The sequence below is a fragment of the Cupressus sempervirens genome, chromosome 6 (genome assembly GCF_028749045.1).
Source record: "Cupressus sempervirens isolate cs-2001-9-10 chromosome 6, ASM2874904v1, whole genome shotgun sequence".
Classification (NCBI taxonomy): domain Eukaryota; kingdom Viridiplantae; phylum Streptophyta; class Pinopsida; order Cupressales; family Cupressaceae; genus Cupressus; species Cupressus sempervirens.
Genome location: NC_143123.1, coordinates 188,624,207 through 188,650,484, shown reverse-complemented (window position 1 = coordinate 188,650,484; position 26,278 = coordinate 188,624,207). Strand labels below are relative to the sequence as shown.

Below are 26,278 nucleotides of genomic sequence, written 5' to 3'. Positions count from 1 at the left end.
AGCTAAGCCTAATCCCCTTCCTAAACATGTGCACAACTTTAAGCACCACTTAAGACTTTCTAACCCAAATCAAAGTCTCCCCTCTTGTGACATCCCTCACATCCTCAACCAAATGCCATAAATGCCTCTTAAAAGCCCACACCCCTCATAATGCCACCTTATCCCCTCACATTCCCCAAAATGGTCACATTCCCTTAAAGTCTTCCATCACCTCATACTCATCCTCCTTGTGACAAATGTCACTTGCTGATTGGCTTCAAACAAGCACAATCCATGTGTTTCCCTTTCAGAGCATCCTAGCCCTTCCTAACCACTCTCTCATCCTCGCATCCTAACCGTCCATCTCACTACCCCTTGGTCTATAAATCAAACCCTTCTCTCTCACAATCCATAACATCTCCTAATGCAAACTTATAATGCCATATTGATCACTACAACACAATCATTTCACACCCTTACCATGTTATAATCAATCTCCACCTATATTGTTGAATCTTATAGCCATCCCCATGCATGACCACTTACCACTTGAAGCTTGAGCATATTGGAGGACACATCCATCTGTATCAAAACATGTCGACGTCATCATAGACTACACATTTGAGGAGCTTACCATTCTTAGTCTACTTTCCTCCATGATGTTTTTCATTGTTCTATAATAAGTGTTAGTTTATTTTGTATTATGAGTGCTTTTTTAATATTAGTATTCTATTTGCAACTACTAAAATATGTGATACAATAACCTTAAGTCGTTGACTTGTGCATGATCATTTAATGGTCATTGCTCATTGCATTACTTATGCTATGGTAAGGCACATTATAACACATTACAACCCCTTCGAATGTATTAACCATTATAGGACTCACTAACTAGTTCTAAATGGTCTTAATGTATCATAAGAGGTCACGGCGAGTCATAATGGTCCAAGGTCCCCTCAGAATCCATTACAACTCCTTAAAACACATTAGGACACATTAGAACACATTAATACACCTTAAAACATGTTAAGGGACCTAAGACACACTAATGTGTTCTAATGTTCCCTAATGGGTCATAAGGGGTTCTAATGGGTCCTAAGTGGTCCTGGGTAAAAGTACAAACACGTGTCACTCTTTTATAAAGGAAAAAGCTAAGAAAAGTATAATTGTTCAACTTTAATGACATAAAACTAGTATTATCACTTAGACTTTCAAAATGAAGTGAACTAATGAAATATATAGAAATGGATGAAGTTTAGGATTAATATTTTAATGATTATTTATAATAATAATTAATATATTTTCTTAATTTTAAAGGCTAATTTTTTGTTGCTAAAAATTAGGTGTCTAGTTCCCACCACAAAACTATATGGAAATAAACTTTTTTCCCTTTGATCTCAGATTATTTAGTAGATGACATATATAGCTGATCCATCAAAATTAAAAGTTGGTTGTTAACCTATACTCTCTCTTTTATAACAGTTCAAATTTCAACTTATGTGAAATTGATAGTTTTCATCTCCCACCACATTTTTCAAAACAAATCTATTCTAACCAAAAGAAAAAATTATAGATTTTGGAAGAGGACTCTTTCCTATAGAACATCCTATGCTCTTTTTCTTTTTTTTGATATGATTTACTATATTTTTTCTTTCTCAAAATTAATATCTTCTCGAGTGTTAAAATATGGACTTGTAGTATTTTTAATTACAACACACTATATCTAATTAAAACACTATAAAATCTATATAAGAATATTCTTGACTTTGAGCTCTATAAAATGGTGTTTATATGTTACTTAAAAAATAACAATAAAAAGAGTAAGAGTTATTGAAATGTCAATTTTCTGAAATAATTTTTTATTTCTTTAGTAATTGGACACAAACTAGTATTGAACATGCACTTAATAGACACTTCCAATTGGAAAAGTGTGAGAGTGTATATAACTTAGCTAGAATGAATTTATCTAGATCATATGTTTGAACAAAATTGATTTTTAGATAGAAATAATCAAATTCAGTTGTTCTGATAAGTCACCTTGAAAGGTGACACAACTTTGTACTTTTACCCTCCTACAAACCCTTACGATCCATTACAAAAAAAAAGGATTGATAAGATGCATTACCTAACCCACTAGTACCCCTTAGAACACATTAATTTTCGTAGGACACACTTTAGGGATCTAATGTGTTTTAATAGTTCCTAATGTATCATAAGGGTTTATAGTGGGTCCTAAGTGGTCCTATAACTTGTATGAACTCATTTTGACTCCTAAGGACACATTCGAATGCATTATGATGCATTACAACCCATTGGGGGATATTAGAGCATGTTAGTTCCCCTTAGAACACATTAAGGGGTGTAGGACACACTAATGTGTCATAAGGAACCCTAATGTATCAATTTGGGTCCTAATTGTTTTGGCCCCTTATGAAGCATTATGACCCCTTATAATGCATTAGGGAACATTATAACCCATTAATACCCCTTAGAACTATTTAGTGGTGAAATGGAAGTGCTGAATAGAGTAGGACCTTCATTTTTCACTAACAATCAATACAAGAGAAAGAGGGGCTTCGAAATATAACTCTCAGCAAAAATTAAAGGGATAAAGGGATGCCAATGCTAAACCCAAGTTAAATCAAGGAAGTACACAAGCGTATCCTCTTCTATGTAATGTAGATTTGATTAAAGGTGTGTAAATGTAAATGTGAAATTGGGCTAATTGATTAAATGAGAATAGTAAGATAGATCTACGTGTTATATATATGTAATTAACCCAATTAAGATATAAAAATAGGTTTAAACTAAAATGTAAATAGACTAAAAATAGGTCTAGACCTTGAAATTTATAGAGGAATATACATTTTTCGAATTGAAAATCTTGGATCTAAACTTGTGACAGAACTTCTAACTATAGATTCACTATCACAATAGAAAACTTAGAAAAAATATTTTTCTCACGGCCTTGGGAAGACATCAACTTGGTGAAAAATGTTCCAAATGTTTTATGAAAAAGTAATTGTGTTCTTAGGACACAATAGAAAAACTGACCTAACTTCTTTAGGAAAATTTCAGTGAAAAATTTATAGATATGTGTTTGAAATTGATATATCCTATTCCTACACATGCAAAAATGGTTTTTATTTTGGTCTGATAAGGGTTTACCTTGGTCAAGCCCAATATTAAGGAATTAACCTTGACATTGAGATGTAAATGTAATGCTAAAATAAATTCTAACATTAGTCAAGTTGAATAAATCAAATGAAAGATACAATTACCTTTGTAGACGTCATTGAATTTAAAATGTGATCAATTATGAAAATATAATAGCCTTGACTCAAAGAAACCAAAAAGAAATCAAAGAAGCCAAAATCTCATGAATAAGTATATATGTAACATGCCATACTGAAGGATGAGAGAATTTGAATGGTTTGGAATGGTGGATCTCTTCCTTAGAAGCTAAACTCCACTACCACATTGAAGGAAGAAGTTTGATGCAAGAAGAGAATGCTTGAACTTGATGAATGTGTGAAGATGCTTGCTTGAAGTCTCATGAACATGTGTATGCTTTCTCTTGATGAATGATAATATATTGATTGATTCTTAATGGATGAAAATGGAATGCCCAAGCATCCTAATATACTAATTTTCTAAATAAAAAATAAAGCAAGCCAACCTAGAGCAAGAATAAACAATTGGAAAACACGATGCACTTTGGGCCCCAAAATCAAAAATCCTTGAGGAACTTCATAGTATATGTCAAGCTAGGTTGACCTAAGTCAACCTATTCTCTACAATAGGTTGACCTAAGTCAACATATTCTATAATAGGTTAATTTAAGTCAACATATTCTTGAGACAGGTCCTAGAAAGGGGTCCCTAAGACCTTAGAGGAGGTGCAAAAAGAATTAGGAAAAACTGAAACTTCTAGGAGGTATGACAAAAAAAGATGATAAATATTGCCTAAAGGGCCATGTTCAAAGATATGACATGACCTAGAAATGTGGACAACATTGGGAAGAAGGGAGAGAGACAAAAACCACACTGAGGAGGGCTAAAAGGTCTCAAAATAAAGTGCGCCCATTTTAAGATGACACATTTAGCTCTCACTTCATCAAGAGTATGAGAAAATTTATACTGTTGGTAAATGGCAAAGGAGAAGATATGAGGAAATATTATCACCACAAGATAGAACATCACCAAGTTAAGGACATAATTCCCCAAACCCATCATCCTAACTCCATTCCCATGCATAAGAGCACATAAACAAAGGAAAAAGAAAAAGAAAAAGAAAAAAAAGACTCAACAAAAGGGGAAAGTACTAAAACCAAAATCAACTAGTGAAAGAGACCTTAGCTAAGTAAATGCCTCACCTACTAATATCATATTTAGAAGGCTATTACAAAGTATAAGAGACCACATAGGAAAGGCATGAGCATCACAAAGGCTTATACCCCTCATGATTATATCTTGCTACCATGAAAGCATAGAGATAAAGAGAGTGATTATCTTGCCCAGTAAGGTTTGTGTGTCTTACTATGAATTACAAAAAAATAATAATAAAAAAGTAGGATCAAATGTTCTAATGGGTTTGGGTATTTAGTAGTGAATTTTGTGTGCCTATCAGTGACTTTTGCATGCATGTGTGTGTGTGCTCACCTGTGGATCAATTCCTTGGTATTTTGATAGAGTGTAAATATGTTTGTACTCTCTATGGATGGACAAGGGTCCATTATCTATAGAGAAAATGTGTGTGAAAATGATTTTCCCTGAGATGGAGAAGTATCATGAATACTTGTTAGTAGAGTGACATAATAAAGAGTAAAATGAAAATGCATTTTCTTGGGATGGAGAAGTGTCACTAATACTTGTTAGGGAGTGGCATACAAAACTAAAAGTGCTTAAAAGGATAAACTATAGTACAAGAAGGGTGTATGTATACCCCCCTCCTATGATAACTATATAGCTATAGACATCATAAAAAAGACACTCAATGATACCTACTTCTAGCAACAAGGAGATATCCTTTATAAAAAAAATGTATGCCACAAGCTTAGCAAAGAGCGTAGACTCTTTTAAGCTAAGAATAGATATATTATGAAAGGATATGTCCCTTATGACAAGATACCCTTGAAATGAATAGATCTTGTTAACAAGACATCTACCATTAAACAGAGTGTCATGAACAAAGATAATAAAGTTTCAAGGCAAAAGAGAGAAGAAGAACAATAATGCACCTATTCAATCCCTTGTTTCCAGGTGGGATAGTGATCCTTGGATGAAGGACGAAAAACTTTAAATCACATAGTAAGGGTAAATGTTCATAATAAACATAGTTAAGAAAACAAAGAAGAGGTGATGATCGAAGACATGCACCTCTTGTATATATGAGAGAGTCATGATCAAGATAGAATTCATTATAAGAAAAGAATGTCATATGATAAAAATGCCACTATACTAAGGAAAGATGATCCTTAGATAAAGAGTGGAAAAGAATGTAAAAACAACCTTTCCCCTAAGTGTGTGGCAAGAAAGAGAGGTCTATGATGGATTATATAACAAAATCTTGTAAGATATAAAGACGAACTATAAGAAACAACCATAATCTAGTTGTGCACAAGAAAAAATACCCTATATCAAATAAGAACTATCATAGAATTGTGCAACACCACAGAGAAAAGAAAGTAAGAAACATCATAGGATATGCAATTCATAACAACATATATACTATAAAAAATTATCACATACGAAGTAAAATATATATGATAATTAAATGACAAACATTAAAATACAAGGCATGATAAGACATTGTTAGACAATAACAATCACGTCATACATGAAACAAGACATTATATATCCACATATATTAATGGACCATAAAATAATGCAAATCTATAGAGAAATGAAAGAGGGAGATAACATGACACCATGTTATGCCTACTTAGTGATCATGAAGGAAACAAAAAAGAGATAAGAGATCCTTGAGAAAAATGAAAAAGAATATCCAATATATTCCCTAAATGATAGATCCTTTATAACATAGATGTACTTATAAGCATAAGATTGTACTCAGGATGCTAATCCCTATGTAACATGATAAATGCATGCAAGAGAGAAAATAAAATTATAGGAGTATACAAATTCATAAAGGATATTGGATGCCTTGAACAAGGGTGGGACACATTATGCCACCTTAAGTGGTTTTAATTTTTAGTAGACATATCATTTCAAGAAACTTTAAGATTGCACTTGGGATTGTTAATCTATAAGTAACACAATAAAAAAATGCAAGAAAATATGTCATTATATAAAAGGAAAATAAGTTGACAAAGGGATAAAATGGATCCTTCTATAGATGGAAAAAGAAAATAGGGTCATTTCCCTCAAAGTAAGGAGACAAGGGAAATTACTATTATGTTGCACATAAAGTAGGATAATGAGACTACCAATGATAGGCTAGCAGTGTCATATAGAGGAGCAACATAATAGGAATGTAGATGTATCAAGTAGAATGATCATAAAAAATATATCATTCATCACCGCAATTCATATGAAAAATAACATAAGAAATGAATTCTTTATATTGCGAATAATGATATTGACTTGTCTTAGGAAAAGAAGATGTGAGACTAAAATGTAAAAATGCAATATGCATACCCCCATCAAATAAAGGTGTTTGAGTTGAAAAGTGAATAATGTTATTATTGATATAGAATGTTGATGTGAAATCTAAGGTTGCAAAATCTTGAAGAATTGATAGGCCACCTATAGGATCAATAGGACTAGACAATCTTTTTGAATTAGTGAAACAAAAATTTACATAACAACCTGTTTTAGCACTTCTAGATTTTAATAAGGTTTTTAGGTAGACTCTAATGTTAGTGTTAGTTCCATTGGAGTTGTTTCGGGTAAAGAAAGTAGACTCATTGCTAATTTCAATGAAAAGTTAAATGATACAAAAATAAAATATTCTATTTATAATTAGGATTTTTATGTTGTAGGCTAGGAATTGAAGAAGTGAAGACATTAGACACATTTGAGCCATCAAGTGTGCCTTAAGGGGTCTTAAGACCCATTGGAACACACTTAATGGTTCTAATGTGTCCTAAGGGGTCATATGGTTCCTAAGGGGTCTCAATGTCCCTCTCAACACACTAGGACCCCTTATGACCCATTTAGATACATTTGAGCCATTAAATGTGCCTTAAGGGGTCTTAGGACCCCTTAATAACACTTTATGTTTCTAATGTGTCCCAAGTGACCTCATATGGGAACATAAGGGATCCCGATGTCCCTTTTGACACATTCAAACCATCAAGTGTGCCTTAAGGTGTCCTAGGACCCCTGTACAACAGAGTTGATGGGTTCAATTTATCCCAAGGGGTCATATGGGGTCATAAGGGGCCCTAATGTCCCTTTCAAGAAACTAAGATCCCTTGTGACCCCTTTAGATGCATTAGAATCATCAAGTGTGTTGTAAGGGGTCTTAAGACCTCGTAGGGAACACTTGATGGTTGTAATGTGTTGAAAGGGCTCCTAATATCCCTTTCAACACACTAGGACCCCTCATGACCCCTTTCAAAATATTATAGCCTACAAGTGTGCTTTGAGGAGTCTTAGGACCCCTTAGGAGATACTTGATGGTTCTAATGTGTCCCAAGGGGTCATATGGGGTCCTAAGGGGTCTCAATGTTCCTCTCAACACACTAGGACTTATTATAACCCATTTAGACACATTTGAGCCATCAAGTGTGCATTAAGGGGTCTTAGGACCCCTTAAGGCACACTTAATGGTTCTAATATGTCCCAAGGGGTCATATGGGGTCCTAAGGGATCAATACAAAATAATTGGCATGTATTTGCATGAGGTTGTAACTGAGTGCAAGTGGGATCACAAAGATGCTCTAATAAACCCATATCTTCTTTCCTTAAGGGACATCTAGTTCATCTGCTCGATTGTGGCATATTTGGGAACTAACAATCTCCATTTAAACCCAAGTCTCTAGAAGCACTTATTTTTTTAATGGAGGAGATACACCCATTGGATCTACAATAAATTTATAAATAAAGAGAGAGGAATGATAGGGGCGAGGAAGAAGAGAGAGAAAATGGGGGGGAGGAGGGGGGGGGGAGAGAGAGAGAGAGAGAGAGAGAGAGAGAGAGAGAGAGAGAGAGAGAGAGAGAGAGAGAATGTAGGTAGATCATATAAACATATTTTTATATGTTTATATAAATATATGTACATATCTAAAGACATATTATACATATATTTAAAGATAACCAAAATATAAATATGTTAGTACACACACACACACACACACACACACACACACACACACACACACACACACACACACACACACACACACACACACACACACACAGACACATGTATATATATACATACATATATGAATAAAAAACACAATATTGTTATGCATAGTAAAACTAAATTGTCATACTAGTCATAACATGATCGCGTTATATTTGTGTAAAAGTAAAGTCAATTGTAACTTGCCATTAACTACATACGCAGACACAGACATAGGCACAAACACACACACACACACACACACACACACACACACACACACACACACACACACATGCATATCTACATGTATAATGGCAAGTTACAATTGACTTTACTTTTATACAAATATAACACAGTCACGTTATGACTAGTATGACAATTTAGTTTTACTATGCATATCATGATCGTGTTTTGATAAAAATAAAAGTGTGATCGTGTTTAGGCTTGGTAATAGGCCCATCAAATGACCCAAAGGCTTGTGTTGATGTTTTCCCTCCATTTTTCATTACTTTAGACTTTTTTCATCTTTTAAGATCAAGTCTCGTCTTTGACTTCATCAGGTTTGCAAATGGTGAAGTGGGTATATCTGAAATTACCACCATAATCTCACATGTTTCGTACCTTTCTAACCATATAATTTTTTTAATTTTCGGATAACATTAGCATTGCGAAGTTAATTTTTCTATATCAGTGTCTTGACAACCCTCTTAGACATACATTTACCTTTGTTAAAAATAACTTTTGATATACTTAACCAAATGGAAAATAAATACATATTATTACTATATGCTTGATTCTATACACTTTTAAAGAAAAAAGTGTTGATTTTAGATTATTTTGATGTAAGTTATGCCCAACACACGGAGAGGTACCAAAATTTCACGATGGGGTCACTTCAAAAATCATTGGAAAAAAACTACTTGTTAGAAAATAACGAAAAAAAAAACTTTTGGATCTCACTCTTACCTATCATCATAATAAAGGGTTTGCAAAATACTAAATATAATAATGTGTTTTGTGGAGTACATGGAAACAACTAAATTTTATTTTTCAATAAAAAATGGGAACAATTTCTTGTGTGCACGAGGTTTGGCCCTCTTAATCTTATCCATTTAAAAAAAATCATAGTAGTAAATAGAATTTGATTTAGAGTACTACAATTTTTTGTGTTTTACAAATTTTCTCATTTTGAGTGCATGACCCTCAAATGACTCTTCCAAGATCAAGTTTACCTAATTTCAGAAAAAAGGTGTCCACTTATACCCCATTTTTGCACATTATCTTGGTGCACTCACCCATATACAACCTAATCAAAGGTGTGAGCCCATAGATCCTCTTCTAATCCAACTCTTTTAAAATCTAAAATGACAACAAGCACATTCTATAGTAAACACTTGTTTCATCTCCCCCACCTATTACTATCACTAGGAAAAGTCCACCCAAATAGTTCTCTACCGTAGTAATATTATGAGAAAGACACAACTAGTCCATGATATGGTAGTTTACTAGGAAAGGTTAACTTTACATGAATGGATGAGAGGTCAAATGGAGGAGAGGATTTAGAGGATCAAGAATTTATGGGGCTAAGAGACTTCAGAACCAAGTTCTCCTGCATATCTTGATGATGGATCATGTAGTGTGATCCGAAACTTTGATGGAAAAAATTGCTACACAATCTAATCTAGAAATTGTCAAAATAAGTGCTAATTATTTTTTATTAAGTTTGACAAGGGTTGCCCATAGAATCAGATTCAATGAAAGCTCATGATTGATTTTGAAGAATAATAAAGTTATCAACATTGTTCTTACATCAAATGAATTGAACTAGTTGAATATTTATTTAGCAAGGAAAAGACTAGGTTAAGATAAGGATATTCAAGCCATTTAGGATACATAGATTAAAGGAGCCCTTAGGGCGAAAATGAAAATCTTATCCTTATGAGTAAGTAATTTGACCATAGCCTATCCAAGACCATATTAGATAGTATCTCGGGCACTCTTGGGAGAGTGGAACATGCATGAGATGTATCTCTTTCCTTAGATTACCTCAATGTGCATCCTTTGCTCACTTAATTAACCATAGATCACTTGGAAAACTCTTGTCTGGTCTATATTTTGTAAGTAAAAACAACACTACAATCCTAAATTGTAGTTTGAAATAACAATACTATCATTAAGATGAGAAATAATAGGAATTTTGTTCCCTAGAAGTGCTTCTCAACGAGAGAGCACATCAATAGCTATTCTTTTAATTGCACTAAATTGGTGGAGGGAATAATCCATGCATAGACTTCCAAATAATAACAAAGACAATTATGATTTGAAATAGTAAAGATTCTTTGAAAATATCATTAATATAAGAATTGGATTTACTATAGATCTTATTTATAACAACTTGATAAAGATTTGAAACAATAATATAAACAATAACTTTAAAAAACTTTTAAATAATAAAATACTCATATTTATAAACATATTTCTATCTAAAACTAAAATATACACTCTATACCAATATAACTTCCAATTTCCTCCCTTTGTTGACAAATCATTTAGTATAACTTCTTTAAACCTTTAATTGAAATAGAACTTTTCACTTTACTTCTGACAAATTTTCCCTAACAAAATCTTTTATGTATTAAAAAAACATTTCACTTTTATATCTTTATTGTTAAATAGAATTTTTTTGGGGGAAGGGAGAAGCAATATACCTGTATATATGTATTATACGTTACATTAAGGTCGTGCTTGTGCAAAATTCTTTGCTGTTTGCAGAAGTGGAGAGAACCAGAGGACGGGCATCAAATTTAAGAAATCCCACAATCTAATCAACCTCTAAATCTGACACAAATTAAAGTAAAAGATAAAGCTAAAGCTGGGCTGTCAATCATCATTCATTATTCCACGTCGCTTCCTTTCTGCAAGCTTTTTGCGTCACGCAGCACGCCTTGCCCTAATATCTAGGCGTAATTTAATTTACTAAGCTCCGCATTAATCCTTTTACCGATGGATCTGGTTTTTAAATGACAGTAGGTTTTCTATCTACCTAGAGTAGTGTATTGTATTCTGTATTTATTCTCTGGTTTGACTAGGACTGAACTAGGATTATGTCACTGTCAGAGGGCTTGAGATATAATTATGGCTGTTTATGTATAGTGGTGTCGTGTGGGGCTTTTCAATGGTGATAAAATGGGGTTTTAGTTTTAAATTATTGGCAGAGAGATGGATGGTGGGCACATGGCCGACAGGTTGTGAAAAATAAAAAAGAGATAACTCAGTGCGGGGAAGCTTTGTAGGACTTTTGACGGTCTATGTTCTGTGGAATTGGGGCTAAAGTGATTGAACAGGGTTTTTGTGATTGATGATAATTTAGGGCCAACTGGTTGATCAGGGTTTTTAATTAAAAATAAATTTTGGCTTTTTGCTTGATCAAGATTTTCGATTAATGATAAACTAGGGCTGATTGGGTAAACAGGGTTTTCGATAAATGATAAATTAGGGCTGTTTGCTGAGGAATTGGGGCGAGTGGTTGAACGGGGTTTTTGGATTAATGATAAATTAGGGCTGTTTGCTGGGAATTGGGGTTAAGTGGTTGAACAGTGGTTTTTTATTGCTGATAAATTAAGTGGTTGGGAGAGGTGGATTTTAAAAGGGCATTTTGTTGTTGATGCAGAACGCATGCTGTGCCTACCTTAGTTCTGGTGAAGTTTTGTGTTTTCATGAGTTTTTTAATTTGAGATTTTTGGGGCTTTGTTGTGCTGCCTCTGCAAACGAGATTTCATTTGAGTGTGTTTGTACGAGGGGAAATTGTTTGGTCAGTGAGTAGGGCCGTGTGAAAATTTTGCGCGGCAGTCGAGGTAGAAAGTAATAGGAAATGAAATTCATTTCCCGTTGTTTTAGCTGAGACTATTCCCCCGCATCCTGCTATATTATTGTAGTTGCTGCTGCTACCAGTTGTCAATCTGCAAGGCACGTTCACGGGTCTACATTTGTGACAATACCCGTATCTGTATTTGCTTAGTCCTCAGAGATTAAATTTGGCCTATTCTGCGAGCTTGTAGCAGGAGAGCAAATGATGCCCCTTTGAAGCAATAAAACCAGACTATGGTGTTCTTTTTCATGTCTCTACCTCGCTTTAATTTGTCTGATCTTGTGTTCTGAGCCATAGACCGGAAGGCCCAAGTCTCAAGCAAAGCCTTCTTCATGTCTTCGCTTACCATACTTCAGGTCTTTATTTAGTAGTAACAAGTATTATGTTCTTGTACTGTGTTTTGAGTTTCCAGGGAGCGAATAATCAGAAGGGTTTTTAGAGTCTTTGTGTTGGGAAACCTTTGGGGATTCAATCATGAAAGTGGGTCTTTGTGTGTTCTTCCTGGTTTTTCTTTTTCATGTGGGTTCATCGGAATCTTCGCATTCGTCGAATGCTAAGTTGCTTCTGGCTCTGAAATCTACCATTAATGATCCATCTGGTTTTCTCGATGGCTGGACTGAGGCAAATTCTGGTAACCATTGTTCCTGGGCTGGGGTTAAATGTGATGCTTCTGATCGTATCGTAAGCCTGGATATGTCAAATATGAATCTCTCTGGCCAAATTCCGCCCCAAATAGGCCATTTCCATAGCCTCATCAATTTCACTGTTGCTGTTAATTCCTTCACGGGTCCATTCCCTTCAGAGATAACCAATGCTGTAGGCCTAAGATCCTTCAACATCTCCAACAATATTTTTGTTGGAAATTTCCCCTCCAATTTCTCCAGATTGAAAAGCTTGGAGATTTTGGATGTTTACAACAACAACTTCACAGGGCCATTGCCTTTGGATGTTTGTCAGATTCCTAAACTGAGGCATCTCCACCTGGGAGGGAATTATTTCTCTGGAAGTATACCTACCGAGTATGGTAAGTGGGAACACCTGGAGTACCTTGCAGTATCTGGAAATGAACTTCAAGGGAAAATACCTCCAGAGCTTGCAAATCTCACTAAGCTTCATGAGCTTTATGTAGGCTACTACAATTCCTATGATGGCGGAATCCCTCCTGAAATTGGTAACTTAAGTAACCTTCTTCGTCTAGATATGTCAGACTGTGGGTTGTCTGGTCTCATTCCCCCCGAGCTTGGGAAACTGAAGCGTCTTGATACATTGTTCTTGCAAGTGAACAGCTTATCTGGGCTTATTCCTCCAGAGGTGGGAACCCTCATGAGCTTGAAATCCATGGATCTTTCTAACAATGAGTTGATAGGAGAAATCCCGCAAGCTTTCTCAAAGCTTAATGAGTTGACACTGCTGAATCTCTTCCGGAACAAGCTTCATGGCGGCATTCCTTCCTTCATAGGTGACTTGCCCAACCTCGAAGTTTTGCAGCTGTGGGAGAACAACTTCACTGGTGGGATTCCGCAGCAGCTCGGAAGGAATGGTAAGTTGTTTCAAATGGATCTTTCCTCTAACAAACTAACTGGTTTCATTCCTCCGGATCTCTGTATTGGTGGGAAGTTGCAAACACTCATACTGCTTGATAACGTCTTCTTTGGCCCTATTCCTGAGGCGCTTGGCAGCTGCATGTCTCTTACCAGGCTACGTATGGGCCAGAATTTTCTCAATGGATCCATTCCTAAAGGTCTGCTGAACCTTCCCAAGTGTAATCTGATTGAACTTCAGGATAACGATCTGAGTGGCAGCATTCCGGAGCAAACTACAGTCACAATGGGCCTAGGTCAGTTAGCCTTATCCAACAACAAGCTTTCAGGCCCACTTCCTGCCTCAATAGGAAATTTCTCGGGCCTCCAAACCCTCCTCCTGAATGGCAACGAGTTCACTGGTAGCATTCCTCCGCAGATTGGCAGTTTGAAACATCTTTCTAAGATGGATTTCAGCAGTAATAGATTTTCAGGAGCAATTCCTCCAGAGATTGGACGCTGTAAGCATTTAGCCTTCGTAGATTTGAGTAGAAATGAGCTGACGGGACAAATCTCCCCGGAGATCACCAAGCTGCCGATTCTCAATTATCTCAACATCTCTAGAAACCATCTGGTTGGAAGTATTCCTAGGGAGATTGAAAACATGCTGAGCTTAACGTCTGTGGATTTCTCCTACAACAATCTTTCCGGTCTAGTTCCAAGTACGGGACAGTTCAGTTACTTCAATGCAACGTCCTTCGTTGGCAATGCTGAGCTCTGTGGACCATATTTGAGTCCATGCCGTGACAACTCTTCTCCAACGCAAGCCCATGTGAAAGGTCCATTATCCTCAACTTTTAAGCTACTTTTAGTCATAGGTCTCCTTATTTGCTCCATGGCCTTTGCAATTGCTGCCATCATTAAAGCAAGAGCTCTGAAGAAGGACAACACTTCAAGGCAGTGGAAGCTGACTGCATTCCAGAGGCTTGATTTTTCTTGTGAAGATGTTCTAGAATGCCTGAAGGAAGACAACATTATAGGCAAAGGTGGAGCTGGAATAGTATACAAGGGCCTCATGCCCAATGGAGAGGAAGTAGCAGTAAAAAGGCTTCCTGGAAATGGCAGAGGAATACCCTCGCACGACCATGGCTTCAAAGCGGAGATTGAGACGTTGGGCAAAATCCGCCATCGACATATAGTGAGACTTCTTGGCTACTGCTCTAACCAGGAAACCAATTTGCTGGTATATGAATACATGCCAAACGGGAGCCTCGGAGAGCTCTTGCATGGTAAAAAAGGAGGTCATTTGCATTGGGATACAAGGTACAAGATTGCACTTGAGGCTGCCAAGGGGTTATGCTACCTTCACCATGATTGCTCTCCACTTATTGTTCACAGAGATGTCAAGTCCAACAACATACTTCTGGATTCCAACTTCGAAGCCCATGTTGCTGATTTTGGGCTCGCCAAATTCTTGCAAGACTCTGGAGCATCTGAATGCATGTCTGCAATAGCAGGCTCCTATGGCTACATTGCACCAGGTAACTTGTTTTTAGTGTTTCACATGACACTTCCTCGCATATTCTTTTCAAATGTGTTTGTCTTTCTTTCATGATCTTTAGTACTCGTAGGATTTATGAATTAGGATTCGATTTTTAACTGTTGGGTTCATGAAGTGTTCATGTACAATACTGTTAATATACAAGTCTCGGTCAGTTATGTACAATTGTTGCCGCTTTCAAAGAGTCAGCCTTTAATTGTTGATTCCTCTTCTTTCATGTTTTATCCAGAGTATGCGTACACATTGAAAGTGGATGAGAAGAGCGATGTATACAGCTTCGGTGTGGTTCTTTTAGAGTTGGTTACAGGAAGGCGACCTGTTGGCGAATTTGGCGATGGAGTGGACATTGTTCAATGGGTGAGAAAGATGACAGAATCTACAACTGAAGGAGTCCCCAAGATCTTAGATGCAAGGCTCTCCAGTGTTCCATTGCATGAGGTGATGCATGTGTTTTACGTGGCAATGCTTTGTGTTGAGGAGCAGAGTGTGGAGAGACCAACAATGAGAGAAGTTGTGCAAATTATCTCTGAGCCTCCAAAGATAAAGCCCACCAATGCCAATGCCAATGAAGCTGTGAAGGGCACTTCACCAATTGAAGACATCAAGGAGTCCAAGGATTCCACAGCATCTCCCACTTCTATTCATGCCCCAAATCCAGTCTCAGTCCCACCTACAGCTCAGTCCCCTCCTGATCTTCTTAGCATATAATAAGTTCCATACCAATACTAGTTTTGTTATTTTGTTATTTTTGTAATGGGTGGTGGAGATATTAAACTTGTGGAAGGAAAGGAAAGCTCCTTCCTGTACAAATGGGTAATGTGCATTTTCAAAATTCTAGTTGGTACTATTTTAATGTTGGGGCAAGGGAGAATTCACAGGTGGCATTAGGAATGAGGTCTTTTCTTTGAAGAAGAGTTTCTAGGAAGTCTGAGTCTTTGAAACAACGTATTGGGAATTGTAGCTGTCTCCTTCCAGAGAGAATGTAGTCGACGTTGGAGCAGCAAATGGTAAAATGGGCGTCCTGAAATCGAAAAACAATTAGGTAGGCAATGCTGAATTTAATTTGTGTGGGGGAAATATATACATGTAATTTTTCGCTTAAGAAGATGATAATGAATGTTGTTATGCACGTTTTTCTTGACTCTCAACGGTACCCATTGCTTGAATGAATGAGAAAAAGATTCTGAAACTGTCAGAGGCAGAATTGTGCTTTTTCGCTCCCGCCATTAACATGACACGCCAATTTTGTTTATTTTATTTCTTGTGCTTTTGCTCTCCTCGATTTAAATAAAATAAGATTCTTGTGCATAATGGAGGATTGAGAATGGTACTGCCACGTAAAAAGTGGCTGAAATAGTGAGGGTGACAGAAGAAGGGATTTTTCTATTTGTTTATTATGAAACGTACGTATCATCTGTCTATTCTTCAACAGTTTGTTTTGCTCAAAAGAAAATGTATTGTCACGTGACTGCATCTGTAGGCCCTCACGCCATTATCATTACTTTTCCGGACCGCACTAATCTCATTTTCATTTTCATATTTATTTGGCGGCAATTCCACGCTCAACAGTAAACGAGGCTCAATTATTCTCCAGTCTTTTGAGCAGTGCAAAAGCCCATTTGCAGCAGAAGCTATGAATACCATGATATCAGATTCTTTCTTGCACTTTCTTCTATTGATATAGATATTTTACTCAGGGTTTGGCCACAAGAACACATGGACATAATTCATGATATCAAAACAATACATAAAAGTAGTGAACAGATATGTTCATGATATAAATAATAAATAATATATATATAAATGTGGTAAAGGATATATGCATGATATAAAAATAACAATGCATAAATATAGTAAATGATATTTGATGATATCAAAAATGTATAAATGTGAAAAACAATTATTATTTAAAACTATAGTAAATGATATTTGATGATATCAAAAACGTATAAATGTGAAAAACAATTATTATTTAAAACTATAGTAAATGATATTTGATGATATAAAAAATGTATAAATGTGAAAAACAATTATTATTTAAAACTAGAAACACAAGTACATATTTAAATTAAAATTTGTTTCTTGTCTAAATCATTATAAATTTGTTTTTTTTTGTCTAAATCATTATAAATTTGTTTTTTTGTCTAAATCATTATAAATAGTAGTAGAATCTTTTGAGTTAGATTTGGTTCAATTATTAAACAACATATTGTTTGTGGAATATTTTAAGATAATAATATTTTTTAATAAATTATCATTAATTATAAAATTGAGTTGAGTTAAATATATTTTAATAATTAAAGAACATATCTACAACACAAGCAATATAGTTTGACTTTAAATAGTGTCAACCTTTATTATTATATACTAATTAATCTTACTATGACTAAGTAAAATAGTGGACTTAACCTAGTGCCTACCTTAATCTAACTATAACATTTGAAAAATATGTTGACAAATACCGAATTTAAGTCTAATCTTTGTGACTTTATGACATGTATTTCTCCTTTTGCACTTGCAAGGGACTACATCTTCTAATCTCTTGGATAGACAATGAAATGCATAGGGAAGTTAATAAATGATTGTGGATAGGAAGCACATAATGCAAAAATTATTTTGACCAATGTAACCAAGGATTATATCATTTTTAAATGGTTGATCTTGTGGATTGTTTGAGTACATGCAACAAACAATTATAAATTTGAATAATTAATATTTTAATTGTAACATGTTGCAATATGGTTTATGTTTGAAGGGTTACTTATGATACAATAATTGGAACTTGTTTGAATTTTCATAATGCTTTATTGATTGCTTCTATTTTAATTATAGCCCACACTAGATTGTAATGATAGGTTTTGATATAATGTTGTAACAAATTGGTTATGATGAGAACTAAAATTTTCAAGGTTTCATCTATCAATATAGATGATGCTAAGGTCATGCGCTCTTGGCCATCTTCATCTGTCTCTAGTGTTATATAGTGACCAGTTGTCAATATAGATATAACTTATAGAGGTGGAAGTGAGGCACACACATTAAGATGTTCGAATGCTTCACTAACTCTAAACTTTGGTTTGTATATTAGCTTTGATACTTACCCTATAAAAATAAAAATGAGGCCTTTTGGTTATTGGGAGTACACACCAAAATTGATATATGCTACATCATGAATTGGACGCGGGAATCCATTACTTAAAATATTGATTGGTTATATGGCAGGGTGTTGAAATTTTATGCCTACTAGTAAAAAATATTGCATCGAGGTGCAAGGTTTTGAAATCTATGAGGTTTGTTTGTTTCTCATTCCCACTTAGCTTATAATGCAACCTTACAATCTTCTTCAAACTAGATTTGAATAGGACCTTAGATTTCATATTTCTTGGTAGGAAATAAAGATTTGGACCCTTTTGTTTATTGGCATTTTTTTTTGGCTACACATTCTATACAAATGGTTTTCCTTACGCATGTAGATTGGTTATCAATGTGTTGAAAGGTTGATTAAAGTTCTATACATGAACTATCTCACTTAGTTGAATGAGAGAAACCATGTGTCCAAAATATCTATTAACTCAAAAGCCTAATTCTATCCTTCTTCAATATCTCAATTTTATTTATAATGAATTTCCTTATAGAAATGACAATGAATTTTGAAATATAAGTTCATATCTTGAGCGCTTCATAAAATTTGTAGATAGAACCCAATAACCATAGAATTTGCAATTAGAAAGTTGGACCGCTATCTGTTAAAGATCACTAATACTCATGGCTCCTCTTTCTGGGGTTGAAAAGGCAACTCAATGAGAAAATGTATTTGCATACATGTAGTACCGCACATAGGGGCACTAGGCCAAGTGTAGCTAAAATATTGCAACATGTGGAGTATATGAATTGTGCCACGATAAAAGGATTGACCATGATCACAATAATCTTACATGCTTTTTTATCATACAATTCGCCAAAAAGTGGCAAATTCATACTCTGGTCCCTTTATGCACAACATCAAAGACAACAAATTTTCCTAATAGTGACAATTTGTATAGATTTCTACAAAATCTTCATGCCAACATGACAAAAATATATATGAAACTAAACCTTGACAATGAAGCATGTCCTAAATCCTTGGCCTTTATGACTTGATCAAACCATGGGCATGATCATCATCAAAATATTTTAGGTTTGTATATCAAGCTTGCAGGACAATTTTGTAGTAGATAATGGACCTTTTCATTTTGACTTTCTAATTTATTTTTCTATATATACGTGTCTCCTTTCTAATAGATAAATTATATATATCATATTTTCATGGAGTCATTAAGAACTTGGTTACTTATAAGAGGCACACTAATGCAACCTCTATCTAGAGTATCTTATTGTCTAGTTGCTATAAATATTTTTTTACTACACAAATACTTTTTGAACACTTTCATTTATTTAATTTTAATGATGGAAATACTATCATCATTTGAATCATCATCTTCTATAGACATTTGGAATTCATATGAATTGAAACCTCTTTAGAAGATAAGATATTTCCTACAACATAGTTATCATATATTATTAATAGGTACATGAATGAACTTTAAAAGATTCCTCTCCTACACCTGAAAATGACATGACATCATTCTTTGATCATAATGTTTTATAAAACTTTTCCAGCATGAATTATTAATTTTACAATAATTTAATAGAAAAAATAATTCCACAAAAAATTAACCTTTTATTATACTACCTCTGGTTGAATGACATCATTGTGATAAGTGATGAAATATCTCATGAGCAGCTTGGTATTAAAACAATCAACTCCATTATTATTCTTATTAATATGATCAAGCCCTGCTAATTTGTCGTTCAAAATCTCTTTTGAACATCACTGGTCATTGTTTACCAACAATTTCATCACTCCATTCTAAAAACTTGATCAGAAACGGCACTAATTCACAGATGATAAAAAACACAATCACTTCTATTGGGTCTCTTCTAAATTTCCATTTACACTGGCATCAATTCTAATTAATAAGCTAACCTCCCATTGTTTTAAATATAGTCCCTTGTTTCTGCTCAAGACTGGTACTATATATTTCTTTGTTTAATATGGCCATTTATGCTATCAACAAGCTTCAACTGCATTGTAATGGAGAGGTTAATTTTTAATAACATCTTTGTACAATGAATATTTGATTGGAAAGTATCTACAGTATGCAATGAATGCTTACACCCAATTTTGATTAAACTCATCTTTTACACAGGCCACGTAGTTATGATAGTTATCACTCAATAGAGCTTCTACACGCTGAAAGATTATTAGTCGATCTCAGCATGCTTGGAATGATTGATAATTTTATGGGCTACAAACGCCATCATATAGCAGTAATCAACTATATATCGTCCCATAGTTTGAAATTAGTGCTCAAGGGTAGAATTGATTGCCACTTATGTGCAAACATGTAGGCCCATGTATGTACAATATAAGTTACTCTATTATATGGCATGTTATTGCACGAGAAAATTGTGAGAATTAAAAAGAAAAAGGAGAGTTTAATTGAGGTACTTGAATTGGTTTACAATCATTATGGTGCTAGAGAACGAGCCAGTTGTGTAGTGTGCAGATTAGAACATGATCAACGTCTGCCAAGTTTGTTGTAGAATATAATTTCAGTTGAAGGACAAAAGCATAACACGGTACTCTCACTAGACAATAACTATTGTGGCAAATGATCTTCCACAAGTTTCATTTGTACACAAAGGATCTTGGTCACGAAGAATGTTTGCACACTATATACGAAGAATGTTTGCACACTATATACTTTTGTAAAAGCTTTTGTTGCAATATTAGATTATTTCTAATATTGAATATTAGATTGTTTTTAATATTGAAAGAGCTTTCTTTCTTAAATTATTCTTTTATTCTTTTCTTTCTTATAGCTTTCTAGTAGCTTTTTCCTTTGCTGTAGCTTTATGTATTTGGCACACAACTATATGTATCTGGACAGTTTTATACAATGAATGGAAAATATTCTTTTGTATTTCTGATTTTCAAGTTGGTATCAGAGATTTGAAGCTTAAATTATTTGTATCCCTTCATCGAACTATGGCCGATTTAGATTTGGAAGTATTTGAGAGAAAATCATTTGAGAGAAAATCTGCTCCCATTATTATTCAATATGAAGGTTCATTGTTCAAGGCAGGGATCACTAATGGTGCTGAAAAATCCACCTACAAATGCACCCATTGCAATCAAACTGTTGCTGGACAAATCTCGTCATTAGCAGCAGTGGCAGGTAATGGTGGTAAGTCTTTAAAAATGTCTACACTTGTTTCTAATAGTGCATGGATAATTGATTCTGGTGCTACAGATCATATGACGTTTGATTCTAGACAGGTCTCATCCCTTAAATCGTCCTCACAAAAATTTGTTCCCACTGCCAATGGCTCTTCGGCCCCAGTTATTGGAGAAGGATCCTTACCTCTCACTGATATGTTGAATCTAGATTCTGTTTTAGTGGTTCCGTCTTTGGATTACAATTTGTTGTCAGTTTCCCAAATCACCACTACTTTACTTTGTGTTGTAATTTTTTCGCTTGATTTTTGTGTGTTTAAGGACATCCAAACGAGGCAAATGATTGGTTGTGGTGTTAGGTGAGGGAAGTTTTATTACTTGGACTTGGAGTCAAAGAGTTCAGACAAGCTACGTTAAGCTCTAGCGATGGATGGCTCTAAGGGGGACAAGCAGAAATCTAAAATCTAGTTATGGCATCGACGTTTGGGACACGCTTCCTTCAGTTATCTGAAGAAATTATTTCCTAGTTTATTTGCAAAATTTGATGTTTCTTGCTTCCGGTGTTAAGTTTGTGAACTTACAAAAAGTCATCATGCTTCTTTTCCATTAACTTTGAATAAAAGTCCAGTTCCATTTATGATCATACATTCTGATGTTTGGGGTCCATCCAAAGTCACTACCTTGGGTGGATCATGTTGGTTTGTTACTTTTATTGATGATTGTACTAGGATGACTTGGGTATGCTTAACGAAGTCTAAAAGTGATGTGAACTTGTTATTTCAAAAATTTTATAACATGATTCATACTCTGTACAATGTACAAGTTCAAGTTCTTCGTAGTGACAATGGAGGCAAATATTTGAGTTTTGAACTTCAGCAATATGTGGAAGCACATGTAACTATTCATCAAACTACTTGTTCCAATACACCTTAGTAGAATGGGGTAGCTGAGAGGAAAAATCATCACTTGTTGGAGGTTGTCCGTGCTTCTCTGATAGAAGCCCATATGCCATTATCCTATTGGGGTGAAGCACTTACCTCTACAGCGTATTTGATCAACTGGGTACCCTCTAGCACTATTGGTTTCTAGACACCATCTCAGGTTCTTGCTGAGGCAGTTGTTGTTCCTGCTATCCCAAATTTACCTCCTCACATCTTTGGTTGTGTAGCTTTCGTACACCTCCAAAAGCATCAATGCAACAAGTTATCTCCTCGAGCACTATGATATGTCTTTCTAGGATATGCTGCTTATCAAAAGGGGTATCGATGCTATCATCCTCCAACTCAACAAATGTTTATTACATTGGATGTAGTTTTTCATGAAGACTTGATGTATTTTTCCTCTGATCCTGAACTTTAGGGGGAGTACCAAAAGGAAATTCAGACTTTAGACTATGATGATCACATCTCTGAAGATGTAGGTAGCTTGAACATCCTTGAAGATGTGGATAACACCTCTGAAAATGTGAATGTTCACATTCCTAAAGATGTGGGTAGCTTGGACATCTCTAAAGGAGGGGAATTCTCTGATATTGTTAATCAAGAAGTAGGTGAAACTTTGGATCAGAGAAGTGATGAACACCCAAAAACTAATATTGTTAATCAAGAAGTAGGTGAAACTTTGGATCAAAGTAGTGATGAACACTCAGAAACTGAAGCTGTGGGTCCACCTCCGTCTGAGTCCTTGACACCACACCAATCGCTTACCAAGGATGTTCTTGAACCATCTAGAAAACTACTACCTCAACGTCTCACCAGAGGTATTCCTAAATCCACATATGAACCTGAACTTTCTAGTAAAGTTAAATATCCTATGAGTCATTATGTGTCTAACCATTGTTTTTCAGAATCAAATTAGTCATTTGTAAATCAATTATCTACTGTATCTATTCCTAACAATGTGTAGGAAGCCTTAGCTGATCCAAGGTGGAAAGCCGCTATGAATGAGGAGATGAAATCATTATAGGAAAATAATACTTAGGAACTTGTTGACCATCCACCAGGAAAGAAACCAGTTGGATGTCGGTGGGTTTATACTGTTAAGTACAAAGCAAATGGTACAATTGAACGCTTTAAGGTGAGATTGGTGGCAAAAGGGTACACCCAAACCTACGGGATTGATTATATAGAGACATTTGCACCTGTAGCTAAAATTAATATAGTATGGGTCTTGTTGTCTCTAGTTGTGAACTTGGGTTGGCCATTACAACAGTTTGATTTGAAGAATGCCTTTCTACATGGAGAGTTGTCTGAAGAAGTCTACATGGAACTCCCACCCGGCTGCATGATACCAGAAGTACATAGTCTGAAGGTGTGCAGATTAAAGAAGTCACTATATGGGTGAAACAATCTCCAAGGGCATGGTTCAGAAGATTCACGAAGGTAATGAAAGCCTTTGGTTACCATCAAAGCAATTCAGACCATACTTTATTCATAAGGTATCAGTAGGGTAAGATCACTGCTCTTATTGTGTATGTGGATGACATGATAGTTACAGGAAATGATCTTGAAGAAAGGAGGGCTCTCAAGGATTACTTGTTCAGAGAATTCGAAATGAAAGATCTAGGTCCCTTGAAATATTTCCATGGGATCGAAGTTTCTCAATTTGATAAAGGGATCTTTCTGTCTCAAAGAAAGTATGCCTTAGACTTGTTACAAGAAACCGGTATGTCAACATGTCAACCCACTGATACACCCGTGGAAGGATTGAAGTTATGTATTGAGTCTAATTAGGTACCAGTTGATAAAGGAAGATGCCAAAGACTCTTAAGAAGATCGATGTACTTAGCACACACAAGGCTAGACCTTGCCTATGCATTAAGTATTGTTAGCTAGTTTGTGCATAATCCTAGAGAGCAACATATGAATGTAGTTATGCACATTTTGAGGCATCTGAAGTCTGCTCCTGGAAAAGAAATTTTATTCACTAAAAATGAGGATTATCAAAGTGTGGATGCATATACTGATGCTGATTGGGCTGGAGCAGTAGATGATAGGTGTTCTACTTCAGGCTATTTTACCTTTGTAGGAGGTAATCTTGTTACATGGAGAAGCAAAAAATAGAATGTTGTTGCACGATCAAGTGTAGAGGCAGAATTTCAAGGTATGGCACTTGGAGTATGTGAAGCATTGTGGCTAAGACTTCTCCTGAGAGATTTGGGTTTTTCGCTTAGGCGACTAATTCAACTATATTGTGACAATAAAGCAGCCTGTGATATTGCTCATAATCTGGTTCAACATGATCGTACAAAGCATGTGGAGGTAGACAGATTCTCTATTAAGGAGAAGTTGGATGAGAAGATTTTGGAGTTGCCTAAGATTCGATCAGAAGATTAGCTGGCCGATATTCTTACCAAAGCGGTTTCAAGTCGAGTGTTCTCAAAGTTTTTGGGCAAGTTGGGCATGTGGGATATCTATGCACCAACTTGAGGGGGAGTGTTGCAATATTAGATTGTTTCTAATAATGAAAGAGCTTTCTTTCCTAAACTATTCTTTCCTAAATTATTCTTTTATTCTTTCCTTTCCTGTAGCTTTCCAGTAGTTGTTTCCTTTGCTGTAGCTTTATGTATTTGGCACACAACTATATGTATCTAGATAGTTTTATACAATGAATTAAAAATATTCTTCTGTATTGTACAATAACTATACTTGTGAAATTATTTTTTTATTCAATAAATACATTGTCTTGGCTATTGGATCTGTACTGAAATGACTATTTAGCTGATAGAGTGAACATCTACTCTCTATTTATTAATTTAATTAATTAATTAATTAATTTTTTAAAAATATAATGTTTTTCTAGTTTGAGTGTGAGCTTGAGTTTAATGCGTTGGGACAGTATATATATATGACTTTTGAAGCCTTAGGCTAAATTGAGACACTGTGATTTGATCAAATAAATCGATGGTCTAGTTCATATCCACAACTTTTGGCTTTAATGCTATATATCTATAGAAAAAGTAGCATCCCAATTTGTCTAGAAGTGTCATCCTTGAAGCTTAATTGATGTGTTGATATATATATATATATATATATATATATAAAATTGATCATGTAGAGCGACTCATCCCAAATAAGATCAATGTTCACAATTGTTGTTATCAACTTGAAAATTCTTGTTGTAGAACGTTAACTTCTAAGTGCCTTTGAGAACTTTCCTTCAAACATGAGGACTTCATCATAAAATAGTTTAAGCACTTATGATATGTACATACCCGTAGATAATTGATGACAATTAATATAAATTGATAGCTTTCAAACATGTTTTAAAGTTACAATTTGTCAAGTGCGAAACTTTGAGTGAATATACAAGACTTAACTTAGTTTGTAATTTCTTAACCATTGTTATTCTTTTATATATATATTGTTTTTAAGCTTGGTCCATTTCTCTTTTGTTAATGGAGTCTACCTTGTTATGTAGCAATGGTCATCATCAGAGTTAATTTTCATCAATACCATTTCTATTTTACTATTGTGGTAATGATATTTTCTGAGCAGATTTTCATTAGTAAATTTTTATTATTATTGTAGCTATATAATGACTATCATCTGACTTTGGGGATCTAATTTCATAGTGGAAAATCTTGAAAACATCAAAACCTTTACGTTTGTGGACATAACTTTTAACATATTGTATGTGGTAACTATATATGGGCTAAGAGTTGATCCTCATAAAAAATAGCTTTTGAGTAGATCAAAGGCACTATTTGAGCATGAAGTTACTGATATTTAGAGGAAAGAAACCATATATCTCAG

At 35.0% G+C, this 26,278-nt stretch overlaps 2 protein-coding genes across 2 annotated transcripts; both read left to right on the top strand.

Annotated features, from left to right (window-relative positions):
• The first annotated feature begins 11,280 nt into the window (after positions 1–11,280).
• Positions 11,281–16,373, top strand: LOC149551884 (uncharacterized). The gene is made up of 2 exons (XM_089787384.1): positions 11,281–15,224; positions 15,474–16,373. Exons 1-2 carry the CDS (start codon positions 12,638–12,640, stop codon positions 15,950–15,952), a joined length of 3,066 nt encoding a protein of 1,021 aa, XP_089643510.1. The 5' UTR covers positions 11,281–12,637; the 3' UTR covers positions 15,953–16,373.
• Positions 16,374–21,335: 4,962 nt separating this feature from the next.
• On the top strand, positions 21,336–21,867 carry LOC149551883 (uncharacterized). The gene is made up of 2 exons (XM_089790147.1): positions 21,336–21,775; positions 21,846–21,867. The coding sequence occupies exons 1-2, from the start codon at positions 21,336–21,338 to the stop codon at positions 21,865–21,867; spliced, it is 462 nt and encodes a 153-aa protein (XP_089646273.1).
• Positions 21,868–26,278: the final 4,411 nt, after the last annotated feature.